This window comes from Leptonotus elevatus, chromosome 21 (genome assembly GCF_054856555.1).
Source record: "Leptonotus elevatus isolate MCC_2025b chromosome 21, RoL_Lele_1.0, whole genome shotgun sequence".
NCBI lineage: Eukaryota > Metazoa > Chordata > Actinopteri > Syngnathiformes > Syngnathidae > Leptonotus > Leptonotus elevatus.
In genome coordinates this window covers 8,332,184-8,350,056 of record NC_141259.1, presented here as the reverse complement: position 1 = coordinate 8,350,056, position 17,873 = coordinate 8,332,184, and the positions used below count along the sequence as shown (strand labels likewise).

Here is a 17,873-nt window from a genome sequence, read left to right as displayed (position 1 = left end):
CCCTATTTTCCTTAACGCAGATGAACACATGCTTTGTTTTTATGACCTTTGGATTTTGCGATACCTCGTAGCGAGCGGCGCCGCAGCTGTATGTGGAGGGCTGTCAAACGAAAGTACACGACCTAAACATGTGTGTGGAAATAATTGCATGTACATTCTGAAAATATTCCCATTATTTTGTTTTATTGCAGAGTAATCAGAATTTTCTTAACAAAAATGAGTGCACAATATTTGCGTCAAATCCTGAGTAAAAATCATATTTCAGAATGTCATTTAAGTGGTCATCAGAGTGACCTCCAGTGGACAAAATTAGTAACAACAGTTAATATTAGTGAAAAACTGAAGTTAGTGTTCTGTCTTCATGGGCCTGATTGGACCTCCTGACGGGCCGGTTCTGGCCCGCGGGCCGTATGTTTGACACCACTGATGTAGGGAGTCTAGACTTTTTTAGTAGAACTAGCCTGCTCAAACTGGTCAAAAAAGTAAATATTCAAGAATTTCATGATGCGAAAATGAAATGTCTTTATGTACAGTATTTTTGCAGCATGGCCCTGGTTGATCTCTTATATTCTGCTGCCACCTGCTGGCCGTTTTTGTAATGACTACTATTGCTTCACTAGTTCGCTACAGTTCAGAGGCTGCATCAAAGCCTTCTGTATGCTCTAGCATTAAAAACAAAAACAAATACAAAATGTATAAATACGTCTTTGGGACACTGGTTATATGTAAAATAGAACATATTTATACGTTTTTGGAAGCAAATGAGTTAAACATTTTCTTTTTTTGTACCAAAAAAACCGAATGATTGTCCAAAATCGTGATTTCAGTTACCAAATTAATCGTGATTCATGTTTTCTTCATAATCAAGCAGCCCTTAATGGACGTTTCCAAATAGTTTGTCAGGCTATTTGCACTCCAACCTTAGTGTGCTAATCACAAGCGATCCCAAGAGGACGGTGTGCTGTGGCGCCTGTCACTTTTAGTCTTGATCTGCTGCCATCACTGTCCACATACTGTGGTTGTAACACCACCAACACTGGTAATGAAGTCCTCTCGAATGTGTCGTTCACACCTTCTCCTCTGCGTTTTTTTTTTTGAAATACGGGCTTCTTGGCTCGGTCACTGTCTCCAATTTGTTGTGGCAATATTAATTAATGATCAGCCTGTCACAGCTGTTTATAGTGAGACAGATTAGAAGTGGGAGAGATTAGACAAAGAAAGCAATCTGTTGAAGACCCGCCTCCTGACAGGGGTCACCTTCACATGTCTCAAATCATATTTAATTTGCCGTGCTGGAGGCAGAGAAATGACTCCACTTGACCATTTTGTAGCCTTCTCTATCCGTGAGGAGTTAAGTGAATCAAATCACTTTGTCACATTTCATCTTAGATGATATCACGACCAATACAAGTATTCTGTAGTAACGCTTTGTTGAAATAAACTATAATATTGCCAGCTTTGAACCTCAGATCTTATTTTTTATTTTTTTAATGTTTTTTTTCCTCCACTTTCTCTTTCATTAACCTTAATTGTCATTCAGCCGTGCCGCAGAGCACATTTCCCTAATCAAATGAACCTTAATCCAAGGTGGCAGAGTGCAGCATCCTGACCACTAACCTCTGCGCTGTCCTTCCACAAGCACCTGCAACTACTCTCTCACTGCTGCTGCACATGCTTCGGGCTCAGGCGACATGGCAACAGCGCACTGCGTTGCGACAGAAATGGGAGATAGATTAAAGAGCCAATTATGGCCTGAACAGAAGGCTAATCATGCCACTTCGAAATAGGTGCCAGGATTACTTCACCACGTTCCCATTGTGAAGACTGAAGGTATTTTCAGAGGCAAATTGGACCTTGATTTTAAAAAGAGGTTGTCGGGGTTAATGCCTGGCCAAGGATATAATCCTTACCTGACCTGCTCGACTGCAGTGTTAACAAAGCAGTTTATGGTCAAACGGAGAGTATTTGGAAACTATGCCTTCGTGATCGGTTTGACTATCAAAAAATGAGTGGATGAAATTTCACGATGAACCTAAAACTCACTTCATCTATCCTGCTCAATGTTTCGGTATTTCTTGCATAACTTGCTGTTCTCTTGCAAGGATGTGAACCACAAAATTCGTCAATGGGAATTTAATCGGGATACTGATGCATGGTTACTGTAGTATGTATGTTTAAGCTTTTAACATGGTTACATCATTGTTTAATATAACGGCCATATTTTACAGTCTGTCGGTTTCAGAAAACCCCCCCAAAACATACAACTCAAAGAAAGGTAAATGTAGTGAGACCTTACCTCATTAACTTGTACATATACACAGAGGTGGCAAATCCAGGTCCAGAAAGTAAAAAACCCTGCCACAGTTTGGCCTTACCCCCTAATGCTAGCTTGCTAGCTAGCCAGCCCCCTAGCAGGTAAACGAGCAGCATGGGAGCTAGCGAGGGAGCTAAACCCTGCCACATTTAGCTGGGTAGTATCAGGAGTTAAAGCCAAATGTGGCAGGGTTTTTACTTTCAGGTGCTAGCAAGCTAGCTCCCTAGCAGTTAAACGAGCACCATGGGAGCTAGCTAGCTAGCAGCTGGGGCTAAAGCGAAACTGTGGCAGACACGTCATATATGATACAAGGAGACAACACATGAGCTATACAAAAGCGTAGAACTGCCAATGTGGAGTAAACATCTTTGACTGGCAAATACGTTTAAATGTACTTGCAAATATGTTCAAACGTACAGTACAGGCCAAAAGTTTGGACACACCTCTTGCAATGCATTTTCTTTGTAGATGCACACTGAAGGCATCAACACTATGAATGAACACGTGGAGTTATGTACTTAAAAAAGAAAAGGTGAAATAATTGAAAACGTTATATATTGTAGTTTCTTCAAAAATAGTCACTCTTTGCCCTGATGATTATTTTTTGCACACTCTTGGCATTCCCTCGATGAGCTTCAAGAGAAGTCACCTGAAATGGTTTTCCAACAGTATTTGTTGGAGTTGCCAGAGGTGAGAATGCAGAGTGTGCAAAGCAGTAATCAGAGCATAAGGTGACTATTTTGAAGAGATTAGAATCGAAAACATGTTTCAGTTATTTGACCTTTTTTTTTTTTTAAAGTACATAACTCCATATGTGTTCATTCTTAGTTTTGCTGCCTTCAGTGGGAATCAGCAATGTAAATATTAAGATATTTGAATAAAGAAAACACATTGAATGAGATGTGTGTGTGTCCAAAATGTTGGCCTGTATTGTATATACTTACAACTAAACGCAAATATTTTTTTCCCATAATGCCACAGTAAAAAAAACAAAAATGTAAAATATTTTATTTTATTTTTATTTTTTTTAGCATTTGGCCTACATTTTAATACAAATAACATCAGCAGTGCATAATTTCTGTTACACATTTTTTCCCATAATGCCACTGGGTACTGGTATTCGCAAGTCAACACCCCGTGGCATTATGTGATTTTCTTTTTTTTACATTTTTAGCATTTAGCCAACAAATTTGTTCAAAACCATGTGTTTCACCTCCAACATGTTTGCAAGTACATTTAAACATATTTGCCAGTCAAAAATGATTTACTCCACATTGGCAGTTCCACGCTTCCGTAGAACCAAACCTAAAAATGATGTTAAAGTAGTTACAGTAATCTTATCTCTCCAAATCAACTACTTCAATAAATATGTGAGTGTGACACATCTTTTATATGATTTATCTATCTCTTCCATTCATGGTTGTATGTTGACATTTTGAAACTCATTTCTGGTAAAGATAACAGATAAACTAAATCGGTCAACAAAACAATAAATGACACAGCGCCATAAAGCCTCCCACACTACAGCTGGCGTCCAAGCACATATCACACGTCTCATCACCCATTGCCTATGCAATCAGCGTTTTATATATAATATAATATTTGTGCTTGACTGCAAGCGGCACCTGAACACATCCTATTCCAGACAATTATTCCCACATGCATGTATCTAAATTGTTGAACTTTTTCTCCTTCCTCCTTTAGCATTTAAAACGAATTGCTCGTGAGTCTGGCAGACAGCGCGCCTGACTTTCAAGACATTTCCACAAAAGAGTGCTCTCTGGAACTAAACTGGTGCGCCAAATCCTCTTAAAATCGCTTTAGACACCGTGGCAGAAGGCAGAAAGGAAAAAAAAAAAGTTTCTCCAAGGCAAACGGGCAGGTTTGCTCTGTTGATGTCATGCTCGGGGGAAGGACACTCGGCAGTTTATTTCTTCCAGGATGGAAAAGGATGTTAATACTACACAACATGTGCCTGACACAATTGTGTCAATAAAAGCCTTCAAGAAAAGACTTTCAGCTGGGAGACGACGGACATATACAAGAAGTGAAGTGCGATGTTTTATTCAGTCTTACAGTTTTGTTACGACTGTCTTCAATGATGATTTCGGCCGGGAGCGCAATTACCCACAAGGATATGACAATACAACAGACTACAAAAGTATATAAGCTCTTTCAATTGCCAATGATAAGCTTTAACGTTTCCAAACAACAAAATAAATCAGTCTGAAAATGTATTTAGGGCAGTTTTCTTTAGAGGGAATTCTGCAGCTGAAATTAAGTTTGGAATAACATCAACAGGTGCCAGACAATCTTGCAAGTGACTTCCAATTTCCTCATGTTCCTCAAAAACTAGTTTCCTCGCTCTGATTGCAATTTGGGTATTTGGCTAAATGAGCATGGGCTCAGTGTTTTGTTTGTCTATTTTTTGCTATGCTGAGATTGAATTTATGCTTGTAGTCGCCGTGAGGCCAAAACACCAGTTTGCAAAATTACAAAAACTTGGAAATGCATCCTGGCGTGGATTTTGTTTCATCTGTTATGTCACTTCTAATGCATGACTAAGGGATTAATCAGACGAGATATCAGCAAAGGTGAGAGTCAACAGGTGTCTGTTTAGGGAACAAAGGGTCAGTTACCGTATGTTCACAACTATAAGGCGCACTTAAAAGTCTTACATTTTCTCAAAAATTTGACAGTGCGACTGTGCGCCTTTTGGTAAGCGCTCCGTTTGACTGTCTGTGTGGGAGCATTTCTGCCGACGGTCAAGCGGAGCCGTGCCGACATATTGCTTATATACAGGCATGAGAACCCTGAAAGACTCAACTGAAAGATGACATGAGTCTTTTGGTTTCTCATGCCTGCCAGTCCTCAACCAGGGCCGGGTTTCCTGTATATAAGATACAGTAGGACGTCATGGTGCTCGCTGCTTTCACTTTATGGAACTGCTAGACTAGAGCGAGTTATGCCACAATTTGTGAATGGATTGTGTATACTTGGGTTAAACATGTCTGCTTGCACTTATATTGGAGCTTTCGCAAAAGCCGGCATCATTTCTGAGGAGCCGCACGGTAACGAGACTGACTCTGACAATACTACAATGACGAGAGGGAACCTGCCGTGTTTGATGGAGAACTAGCCCAGCTGTTCCTTTCTGATACAGAAGATGAGGACTTTGAGGGATTTGTGGATGAGGATTGATCAAAAGTAACGCGAGTACATTGTTTAATACTTCAAGTACAACCGAACTCAGTTTTGCTCCACTGCCTTTTTAAAAACATACGCTAGCATGCTACCATATGTTTTGAGCTAGCATATGTTTACGCGCCCAATAGTGCGGTGCGGCTTACGTGTGTGTTAAATACAGAAATAGCACCCGTAACTGAGACTGCGCCTTTTAATACGGCGCGCCTTATGGTTGTGAAAATACGGTATGCATTTTGGAGCTTCAACAAGGGTTTCTTAAGAGAAGAAGTATACACAATAAGGGTTACATGATATATTGCAGCAGTACCTCATTACTTTTGTCACCGTAAGAAATGTCATTACTCATCAAAGTTGAGTTTTTTTGTTGAAATAATTCATGGTTTTATAAGAGTAGTTATCTGCAGCATGACTGTTGTTTAGGTCATTACAGGACCTTGTACGTTTGGCGTGTGTGCCAAAGAAATTAAGAAGGTGGATTCTGTACTCACCTGGGGTAAATGAGGGCATATCTTCCTGCTGGTTTTCAGACCCATCCTGCCTTCAGGGACTGTCCTGATATTGAAGAGCGCCTCGAGAGCACACTGGGCTGCCTGGATCTTAGCCATCTTCTTGCTGCGACCGCAGCCTTCAAAAATCCGTCCGTCCACTCGCACTGCCGTCACAAAGCTACGCAGCCGCCTTCCCTCGGCTCGCTCCGAAAGACAGGCATAGCGCAACCCCGGACGGAGCTCGTTGAGCAGTACCACAGGACTCTTGGGCGCATTTGGCTCCGGAACAATTCCCCCTAACCTCTGTTGAGCCTGTACCATCAGGTCCAAGGTATGGCGAAGCAAGCGTCCATGTCTCAGTAGCTCGCTTGATAATAGCTGACTTTCTGCTTCTGAATTGCAAAGAGTGAGGGCGGCAGAGCACGGGGAAGATTCAAACTCCTTGAAAAGAGTGTCGGGGAAGCCGGCTTGATCTGAGGTGAAGTCTGCTGATGGGTTGGAAATGTTTCCCATGGCTAAGTGGGCCTGAGGAGCATTGGGAAACTGAATAAAGGATTTCAGGGCTTGCTCTGCTGCCCTCATCTTCGCTTTTTTCTTCGTGGGACCCATTCCCTCAAAGGTCAATCCGTTGACCTCGACAGCAATGGAGAAAACGGGAGCGTGGACCGGACCTGTTTGGGACACCATGCGATACTGAAGACCTGGCCGGAGCTCATTGAGCTGAACCAAAGCGTTCTTCGGTGCCTCGGACCAAGACAGTTTCTTGTAGATCAGACGGAGTTGGCTCAAGTGACCGTTGTTGTCTTCCTCCAGGGGCCGTTTCCTCTTCAGACTCGAACTCCCACTTCTTGTCGATTCAGAGCAGAAGAGTGATTGACACTCAGCAGACGCTAAAGAGCGATCCTCCAAGTTATCAATGTTGCGGTTTTCTTTCACCTCTGCACTGCTGGTACCTGATGAGAAAAAATTTACTTAATCTCCGCTGAACAAAATGGATCTAGGAAATCTCTCCAGGCAGATTGAACAACCTGATATACAATGAAACGATAATGAACCAATCTCATACCGCAGGGCTTGGAGACATTAAAGTGTTTTAAAATACAAATCCCTTAAAATGGGGATGCTATCTGCCAAATCGTTCTGTAATCTGCCTCTAAATTGGTTGGAAATCCTTGTTGTAAGTGAGAAACATTGGTCCCTGTGGCCAATGCAAAGTCAAAATCCTGTTTGTAACGGGGGTGGGGATTCCACCAGTGGCAGGCGCAGTGAGAAAGGATGAGAGAACGATCTGTGGCCTGCTTTATTTCACACTTCTATCCTCCATGAGCGCAGAGGCTGAATAGCTGTGATACGCTCTTCAAATCTAGTTACTAGTGTTGTCACGATGCCAACATTTTGGTATCGGTTCCGGATCGGAACCCATACTTTTCAGTCATTAAAATACTTTATTTTTCTTCATTTTTTTTCTTGTCTTTAATAATTATATATATATATGAGAGAGAGAGAGAGCAAGAGAGAGGGCGAGAGAGCGAGTGTGACAAAATAACAAAAATGCTTAGGTCTTGCCCAAAACTTGCAGTGGAAGAATGGGGTTAGGTAATTGTTGGACATGGAGATGTTTGTCTTGAACCCAAGGATTTACTGACACTTTAAAATTAACCTAATCATTCATTGACTGATTGAAATGTAATAATCAGAGGTGGGCATTCCGTCAGTACTGACTGACTTTTTAAAAACCCGAATAATATCCCTGGGTTTCCCCTTTCAAAATCTGTATTCTTGCGGTTATGAACGCATTCGTAATACCTCCCATTGAACGGCACATCGTTTTTTGCAGTGCACATGCTCTCTATTTTCTTCTTCGTCTTCTTCGTTTATTTAATTCGCAAAGAATTAAAATCTTGGTCTTTGTAGTAACGACTTCTATGCGCAGCTCTGTTCACTCGCTAAAGGAGCATTGATATCTCCGTGGCGTGTTCACATTATTTTCTGTCTCTACAGCGAAAACGCCACAGTTTGTGCCTATTATACAAGTATATTAGTCCGTGCTTATGGCGTGTAACCCACCGGAAATACTCAAGCCGGTGTAAACAAACATGACGCTCGCAGTGTATTATTGATATTATACATTATTTGCGTAATTACATTGCCCGCGCATCGCGGTCTGAACTGGATATTCCAATTGAGCACAAATGACATAGGCCGAGAGTAACTCGGTCCGCCACGCATGTAAACGTGTTACCTCGATTGCTTCAGAAACCGGAATTCTGACCTTAACCCGAATATTGACGCTATGGACTCCCGTTTTGTTGACGATAGACGCACTGACTGAATGCCCACCTCTGTCTGTCGTCCCTAAAAATAGTGGTCACAAATTGATGATGGAAGTGTGGTTAAAATAGGCCGATTACAGTTTAGTTCGACTTGAAAAAAAATGATAACAAAAGGGTGCCCAGGGCGCGGACGTATGACGAATGACAGACCAGCAAAATTGTGTATATTGCCCACCTCCGGTTATAATGTTTCATGACCACTTTTCGACCAGATGTTTTGGTCCACCAAGTAAGATAATGAGAGAAAACTTACTTAAACTGTCCTCGTCCTCTGTGCTGCTGGTCCCAGGGCTTATGTACTTGAATGGAGTGATCAATGCCGACAGCATACCGACTTTCTCTGGAGGGGAGACAAAGGACATGCACAGTCAACATGAGCAAGGCAGCGCTGGAAAGATTTCGATAGTTTAATCGATTAAAAGCTTTGATAAGCATTGGACCAAACACCGAAGCACAGTTTATGCGATTATATACCAGAGTTTTTTTTTTTCTATGCTTGAACATGAACACAGACCCTTCACTTTTGGTGATAAACTTCCCCTTCTTATTAGAGCTAACTTGAAGGCAGCTGTTGTCTCCTGTTACCCCCAGGGGACCCACTGTAGCCCAGGTACGCGTGTTGTTTGCAGTTTGAAGCCCTATTAGAGCAAACACTTAGTCTGGTGCTCTTCATGCAGTACTGAGCCGAATTGACAGACCGGTCTGGCACCTTAATTACACTCCCTCCGCGTTTGGAACATCAGCTAATCATCAATAAAAGAGATTTGAAGGAGAGGGAGGGATAGGGAAGTTTTGCAGGAGGAATGACTTGATGATGTAGGAGGATACGGTTGTGGTTTGTCTCACAATTCCAAAAAAATCATACCGTTTCTGTTTGCTAATTGCTGTGTAATTCGGTTCGACATTACAGTGCAATAAACGTGTTTGGATAAGAGCATAAGGTTGTGAATGAGATTGGCCCTCGGTGAGCTCTTGCTCTCATCACAGCTCAACAGCACTAGAGAGGCGAAATGAGTCACTGACACACACTGATACGCTCTAAACACAGAGGTTGGAATTGTGTCCTGATGGACCAGCATCACAATACAGTCTTTTTGCATTCTGACCTAATTATGGCCAAAAGCCAAACACAAGCAGCAATTTGGAGATAAATGACTCACTGGACCACCACTAGACCATTTTCTAATCCGCCTATACTGTTTCTCAGGCCTTTAGTAAAACATGGCTTTCCATATTAGGAGTTTCGTTAGAATTAGATGAAGTTAAGGTGATTTGATTCTAAATAACGTCAGGTGCCAGCTATAAAAGAAGAGGCTGCATTAATGGCTATTACAGCTGGAGAACAAGCACCTATCGATTAATGAATACCAAGTACATTTGTTTTTATTCTTTCAATTCCATTTCATCGAAGGGCAATGGTACACTTTCATGCGAGAATGCATCTTGGGTAGCCTCACATGAAAAGTGTTTAGGTTTAACCAGTGGCCCTGTACACGGTTTCTCTCACACTAATCCAGTATTGAGACTTTACACTAGGCGTGTGCCCCAAAAATAGATTCTCATAAGAATCGCGATTCTCATTTAGTAGGATTCGGAATCGATTTTAAATGTCCCAAAATCGATTTTATTTAAATTATTTTATACTGTCTTGCCTTTGTCTGTGTGTGCCTTTATTTGGAGCGCTGTTCATGTTGTACCCGATTTGGCCACTTAGGGGCAGTGTGGTTCCATGCCGTCTAATACACTGTTAAGTTGTAGCCACATTAGAGAGTAGAAGGAAAAAGTCACGATCAAGTTATTCCAATAAAAGTTTTTTTTTTTGCAGTGTGGAGCCGTTCTTTTGAGTGATTAAAATGCCGCGAGTAGCGTGCTAATTAGCATTAGCGAGTCAGACTGGAGTAGATCATTACAAATCCTTGCACATCTATATATTGAAGCAAAAATCATTGTCAATCAAATCATTTTGAATCAAAAATCGTCCTTAATCGAAAATCTATTCTGAATGGAACCGCAGGCCCAAAAATCTGAATCAAATCGAATCGTGACACATTCAAAGATTCCCACCTCTACTTTACACCCTTCTGGATCTCTGTATTCACTAACACAGTGTGTGTAACAAGCCACGTTGTATTTGTTTGTGCCATTGTGTCACGGTTTCAATTTAATTTCACATACAATGTAAATGTCTTCCTGAGAAGGAACAAAAAGTCACCGTCATGCAGAACTGCAACCTCATAGCTGGGTCAAGCCATGACGGACAATCACTCTTAAACAGGTAACAGAGGGAGGCATGAAGTGAGAAGAGGCGAGCGAAGCAGTGGGGGAGGGAGGTAGTCAATGTTGCCGAGGTGTCAGTATGAGAACAGGTGGAGACATATATATAACGAGCAAACTGGGAAGGCATGGGTAGGACACACAGGAAAATAAACCAAAACAAAATCACAACATCCATCAATTTTCTATGTCACTTTTCCTCATTAGGGCCGTGGTATGCTGGAGTCTATCCCAGCTTTAGGTGAGGCACATCTTGGACTGGTTTCCAGCCATCACAGGAATCTGTAAAAAGCTGTACTAATTTCAAGAACTGAGCCCACAATTCATTTGAAATGTCTAAGGAAGTAGCTACTGAGTAGAAAATATTACATTTCCCACTAACTGATCTTGAATCAACTATACAGTGAAGAGCTGTGTAGTTTAGAGGTCATCTCTGAAAAGCCATCACTGATCGTCATTTCATAGCTTTATGGAGTGCTGGCACAGGCAGACATTGGTCTGATTTTTGGAATGGATGGAAAAACAATGTCAGTTTTACAATAAAACAGTATAAAAGATTCCAGAAACATGCATGTTAGGTTCAGTTGCTACCGGTAAAAGTATCCACCTAAAACATATTTTATTTGTAACGGTAGGAGAAACAGTATCTCAGTTAGTCAAACCCTTCTAGTAGTGCTGTCGTCAAGACCACACCAACCAAGACTAAGACTGTATCGAGACCAGAGACTATCGAGACAGAGACAAGACCGATATGAAAAAGAGAGAGAGAGAGAGAGAGAGAGAGAAGAGACAGAGGCAAGACTTTTGGAGGTTGAGACAGAGACAAGACCAAGACTTTTGGAGGTCGAGACCGAGATAAGACCAAGACTTTTGGCGGTCGAGACCGAGACAGACCAGGACCTTTGGAGGTCGAGACAGAGACAAGACCAAAACCTTTGGAGGGCGAGACAGAGACAAGACCAAGACCTTTGGAGGGCGAGACAGAGACAAGACCAAGACCTTTGGAGGTCGAGACAGAGACAAGACCAAGACCTTTGGAGGTCGAGACAGAGACAAGACCAAAACCTTTGGAGGGCGAGACAGAGACAAGACCAAGACCTTTGGAGGTTGAGATTGAGACAAGACCAAGACTTTTGGAGGTCGAGGCCAAGACAGACCAGGACCTTTTGTAGGTCGAGCCCGAGATAAGACCAAAACCTTTGGAGGTCGAGACTGAGACGAGACCAAAACTATATATCAAAGAAAATCATAAAAAAAAACCTAAAAAAACAAATTGACCAAGTCCGCCCTGTCCGAGACAAGAGATAAGACTGAGTAAAAATACCTTTGATTCCGAGACGAGACCGAAACCCTTAATAAGTGGTCACAAGACCAAGTCCGTCACCAAGTTTTTATCCAGGTCACTAATGTGACTGTACATTAAGGATAAACAGTTTTCTGTTGTGAAGTTTCACTTGCAAATCCTTCAAGTGCAGAGTTCATCAGACCTGTCAGGCCTGATGTGGACACCGTTACCTTGTGTGCCCTTCACACTCTCTCTCATCCATTCCTTCTCATTCATCAGCGGGATGAATGAAGGAGACAATGCATGCCAATAAAGTCTCAGCTCACCGCGTCCGTCCCCTGTGCGGCACAGTGCGACACAGACGGACTAGACGACGCTCATTTTGTTTCCCGGCAAAGTCGGAGAAGCGGAGGAGAGCCTTGGCATGCGGTCACAGGCTCCTGATGGTGACAACAATTTGATGTGTGTCCATTCACTATGCGAGTGACTCCTTGCTCTTCCTCTGTCAGTTGTGAGGAGAGGGTAATGAGCCCAATCAGATTTCCCCATGGCTCAGCATAACAAATGGGTCAGATGAGTGAAGGCAGACGCGACTGAAGCAGGCTCTGGGGGAAATCATTGACTGAATTCTTCCTGTCACTCTTTGCCGCCATTATTTTTCTTCATTGTGTTTTTCTGCAAACCTCGTATTGAAAAAGTCACTAAACCACTAAATGAAAGACTGCTTTTGTTTCCCCACCCAATACTTTTATTTTGACAGTCACAGGACACCTTAGAGTGCCACGCTTGTTTCAGATCAGAACAAACCAAGAAAATTGGTTGATAAAAGCTTTTTAATGTCACATGCACAGAGTTCAAAATAGCAATACAATATGAATTTTTCACACCATGTTTCTTTTATGCTCCGCATCTGGCCTTGTAAAGTAAAAGCGTGCTTCCTCCTGGACAATGCGAATGCCGAGGCTTTTAGCACTAGAATGACAGGATCTCACGAAAAGTGTGCTACAACAAGCCTTTTGGGAAAAAGTGAAGGCACGTAGATCTTAAAAATTAGCAAAACTGCAGTTGAAATATCAAATTGGACAAACAGAAAGTAGCCTCAATAGAGAAACAAGAATTTATTTATTTTTGCCTTTTTGGCAGTAAAGAGCCAAAAGGAACACAAATCGAATCATGATCTGTCCCTGATAAGTGGTAGATGTAATGCACACTCCTTTTCCTGCTTAACAAAATACATTATTAATGTAGGCTGTCATCCATGAGAATGACTCATTTACAAGCAATCGGAAGACGCCGAGGACTCAAACCCGGATGAAGTTTGTCGCCTCACTCACTTGATAACAAGCGCTCCGGCGTATTTACAAGGCACAGCCAGGAAAGATAAGTCTTTGTCGTATTGACACAAAGCAGGTCAGTGATGTCTCTGCCGCTCGGTGTTCTGTTGCGCATATCCCTCCCGCGGCACTCTTAACATACACAGAATTGTCATCGGCACCAAAGCTTGAATATAAAATACGGCCGTGCTCGTCTATAATGCGTATAACTTACTTCTCATATTACCGTAAAATCCCGTGCATAACACGCTCCCCCCAAAATCATCCTTAACTCTTTGACTGCCATAAACGTTATAAAACGTTTAGCATAAACCTAGGGAAGGGCGCCGAGGACGTTAAAAGACGTCCCCTATGTTTTTTTTTTTTTTTTTCAAAAACGGGTGCAGGAAAGCCTTGGGCAGCTGTGCTGAAAGTATCAGGCAGATATGATTAGTCAAAGACTCGTTTTGGCCCCTAGAGGGCAGCGATGACTCTCTTTGCACAAGGTTGGATGGGCCGCCCACCGTGGGCGTCAGTAGAAGACGTGAGGCGGAGCTAGAGTGTTGAGGAGACAATGGCTGGTTCAAGCCATTGTGGCTTGACCAAGCAACCGGTTGCAAGCAACTCACGCTTGAGCATTTTTTTCAAAGACGGAAAGCATCAATCAATACTAAAAAGCGCATTGATGTCGACGATGATGATGACTCCGAGTTTGACGCCAAAGTTGGAAGCCTTGACGCGACTCCTATGACACGTAGTAAGCCTCACCGGCTAAGCGCGGCTAGCGCGGCTAGCGCTGCTAAGGCCGGAAAACGCGCACAATAGCCGGCCGGGTACTTCTTCACAATCGGACATTCGATCGGGCGATGGAGAGTTGGCATCGACCAATGCAGATTGATGATGATGATGATGATGACTCCGAGCTTGACGCCAAAGTTGGAAGCCTTGGCGCGACTGTTACTATCACGTAGTAAGCCTCACCGGCTAAGCGCGGCTAGCGCGGCTAGCGCTGCTAAGGCCGGAAAACGCGCACAATAGCCGGCCGGGTACTTCTACACAATCGGACATTCGATCGGGCGATGGAGAGTTGGCATCGACCAATGCAGATTGATGATGATGATGATGATGAATCCGAGCTTGACGCCAAAGTTGGAAGCCTTGAAGCAACTGCTATGATTACGTAGTAAGCCTCACCGGCTAAGCGCGGCTACCGCTGCTAACGCCGGAGCTGCACAAGCGGACATTCGATCGGACAATGAAGAGTACCCCGAGTCCAATGCATATTCATCGGAGGAGCGGGTACAGTCTGATCACGGAGAAGACACTGTTTCTGGACTACGATGCCACCATGAATGGAGTGGATAAAATGGATCAGAACATCTCCTACCACCCGGTATAGCAACTGAAGGACACGGGGAAGCGAGACGTAACGAAACCGTAGCATGATCCTGATATTAGACTTGATGACACACTGCAGTATATACTTGCTATTCCCCGGAAAAAAACGGCCTGCAAGAAAGTGGCGCACGCGAAGAGGCAATCTGTTGTGCAAATGCTGTTGCGTCTCCTTGCACGCAGGAGAGTGTTACAAAAAGAAAAACTGTCGTTGAAACATCCACATATTTGTAAATAGCACCACAGTTGCACACATTTGTAAATAGTTTGCCAAATTGTTGTCAAATTGTTACACTGTTGAATGTAAATAAACGTATTTTGCTATCAAAAAACACTTTTTCATTCTTGGTGGTAGTGTTTTATAGAAGTAAAGCACTATTTAGGTGTTTGTGGCATCATTCATTGACAAAAAGAAGTGTCAAATTCACTAGAATGCATGAAATAATATCGTTTCACTAAAAGCTTGATTTCTCCGTATTTTGGTCCAAAACAGGCGAAATTGGGTCAAACTAACCATTTTCTATTGTTGATTACTAAAGAACGGAATAAGGTAGAAACAAACTCTTTTTTTCTGATGAAAGATGAAAGTCCAATCTTTCATTTGGTAGTACGTGTGTTTCCATAGTCCAAACAGAACATTTTCTGTGGACCTTGAAAGATCAGTCAAAATGCTTAAATCGGCTGGCACTGACGGCATCCCTTTTCTGAAAACGTCTGGCAGTCAAAGAGTTAAAAAGCTTTTTTTGCTTCATTTCCACATGACACGATATGCCAATACGTAGAGGCTAAATAATCCGATCGCTGTCGGTCGCACTAGCTTAGCGACTAGCCGCTAACGGTGGGGCAATCGCTAAATGCTGGCAACAGGTGTCATATAATACAATGTCAGCGTAATTCAGTAGCATTTTTAGCCTCCTTAATTAGCGCTTGAATGTTATTTTGAAGACGACGTCGGTGGAAACAGTTTGTGAAACGCCACAATTACAGTTCCTCGAGAAACGAGTCAAGCCAATCATTACGCCGCTGGGAGCAACTTCAAAATAAAAGTGTACCGAGGCACTGATGTAAAAAAAAAAATATTTTGAAATTAGCCTTACCACGTTAGCAGCATGTTATGTCATAGGTAGCTTGAACAATTGTTGTTGCGGCAGCTGGCTTGAGACGTGGACATTTTCTTGAAACGAGGCATTTTACATCCATTTGTAACGATGTTGGAATGAAAGTAACACCTTTTTGTACAACATTGAGGTACCGATAAACACCTATAAAATGTATCTTTTTAATTATTATTATTTTTTTAAATTTATGAATACATGTAAAATACAGTTGGACGATTTGGGATAGGGATGTAACTATATCCAAACATCACGATACAATATCATCACAATATGAATCTATAACCATACGATAATTGTCCTAAAATTGTGGGGAGGTTGGCGATATTAATTTTTTTTTAACAATATTGTAATTTTTTTATAGCTCATACAAAAAAATGTACAATAAAAAATATCAAGGTTTTCATACTCTTGTTAACAAAAGTGGAAAAAAATGTTAAACTAATAGAAATAGTTAAAATTAATTTTTTACGTTTATAGCCGTTAATGGCAGTGAATGAGTTAATATTAAGGCACACATTGAGTTCTTCCACATATTGAGTCGGTTCAAAAGCATATTACGTTCCCCTTCATCTGACAATTAGCGTGGATTTTAAACATAGAAGGGCCAAAACATCCCATATGAAAATTTGAATTAAAAAATAAAATAAAAAAAACAGCCACCAGAGGGTGCTAGAACTGCACAAATGGAAATCAACCTGACTTATTTAACAGGTATGCTACTTTTAATTTCGTGACATGATGACGACGATATTGTGGTAGTTTTAGTATCGCGATATCACGATATTGCCGTTATCATTACGTCCCTAATTTGGGATCATATTTATATGGTCAAAAAATGCTCCTTTTCCACAAGATTTTACAGTATATGTTCAAAATGGCTGAACGTCAACAAGGATACTCAGTAGAGCGCAGACCTCCACCAAGACTCAAGTAAGTTTTTTGATACTGTACACAAGTGCACAATTCAGATGTAATTGAATGTAATTAATTAAGGGATCTTTTCTAAGTTTCTACTGTTACTTTTCTGGAACTAACTTTCCCGAAGTGGGCAAAAAAAAAAAGGTCTTCTTTTCCTCCTATAATATCAAGTGTCCATCTCCCATTATGACAAATCTAATCTGACTACTTCCCATTTTTTTGTGTTCCAAGCAAACTGCTGCGCTGTTGGTTTAGACAAAGCACAGATGGGATGCGGCCACTTTTTCACCGGCTGTTCCATATCGCAGAGCCCAACACATCTGGAAGGCAGCGAGAAGCATCTTTGCACTAATTTGTTTGTCACTATACATGGAAGGGACGATCTGTCATCCTGCCATGCTTTGCTTGCGACGTTTGAAGAACGCGGCTAGTCAAGTTTCTGGCAGCACTGGCTGCTTGGCCACGAGGGAGGGAATCACTCGCATGAGCCATCTGACTGTTAGGATGAAGAGGGAAGGAGGAAATGATTGTGTTGGCAAAAAGAGAAGACGGCAAGTTCTTGAACTCAATGAAATGTACATTATGTCGAGGTGAAGTCATGTCGGTATGGCCACAGGCAAATGAAAACATCATTTAATGTGCTATTTATTTACTCATTGGGTGGCGGGAATCTCATTTCTGTTTTCCATTTATAGCATTTACAGCTATTGTATTGTTACTAGGGGTGTGAATTGCCTAGTACCTGCCGATTCGATTCGTATCACGATTTGATTCGATACCGATTAATCCCGACACTAACCTATAAATTGATTATTGCGATTTTTTTTTTAACTCAAATTTAGAAAATCCTAATCAGTAAACTTGCACATGTACACTGTAAGATTTGTAGGAAAATTATTATTTTTTCTTCTGAAAATGTAGGCTTATAACTGAGCCACTGCATTTAACAGGTTGCAGTCCATGTTCATGTTTGAACAGCACTGAAATAAAATATTAAGGCTTAATGTTTCATTAATATAACACTCTTCCATGCTTAATGTGTAAATTCTAACTCTAAGTAAGACGTTTTGTTGAATATTCCCATAAAAAAAATTTATGTTAAAAAATCGATTCGGCCGCATATCGAATCGATTCGAGAATTGCGCGCTGTAATATCGTGATATATTGCAGAATCTATTTTTTCTAAACACCTCTAATTGTTACCATTTGATTGTGACTATATAATGTA

The 17,873-nt window shown here is 41.7% G+C and overlaps 1 protein-coding gene across 4 annotated transcripts in view; it reads right to left on the bottom strand.

Moving 5' to 3' along the window:
• The window catches only part of adarb2 (adenosine deaminase RNA specific B2 (inactive)), a 191,352-nt gene that overhangs the window by 41,701 nt on the left and 131,778 nt on the right, over positions 1 to 17,873 (bottom strand). For all 4 annotated transcript variants that reach the window (XM_086066302.1, XM_086066301.1, XM_086066304.1 and 1 more), the window contains 2 exons: positions 8,596 to 8,682; positions 6,010 to 6,962 (listed from right to left, as the gene is read on the bottom strand). In XM_086066302.1, the coding sequence (XP_085922428.1) occupies positions 6,010 to 6,962; positions 8,596 to 8,682 (1,040 nt within the window). The remainder of the gene's footprint in view (positions 1 to 6,009; positions 6,963 to 8,595; positions 8,683 to 17,873) is intronic.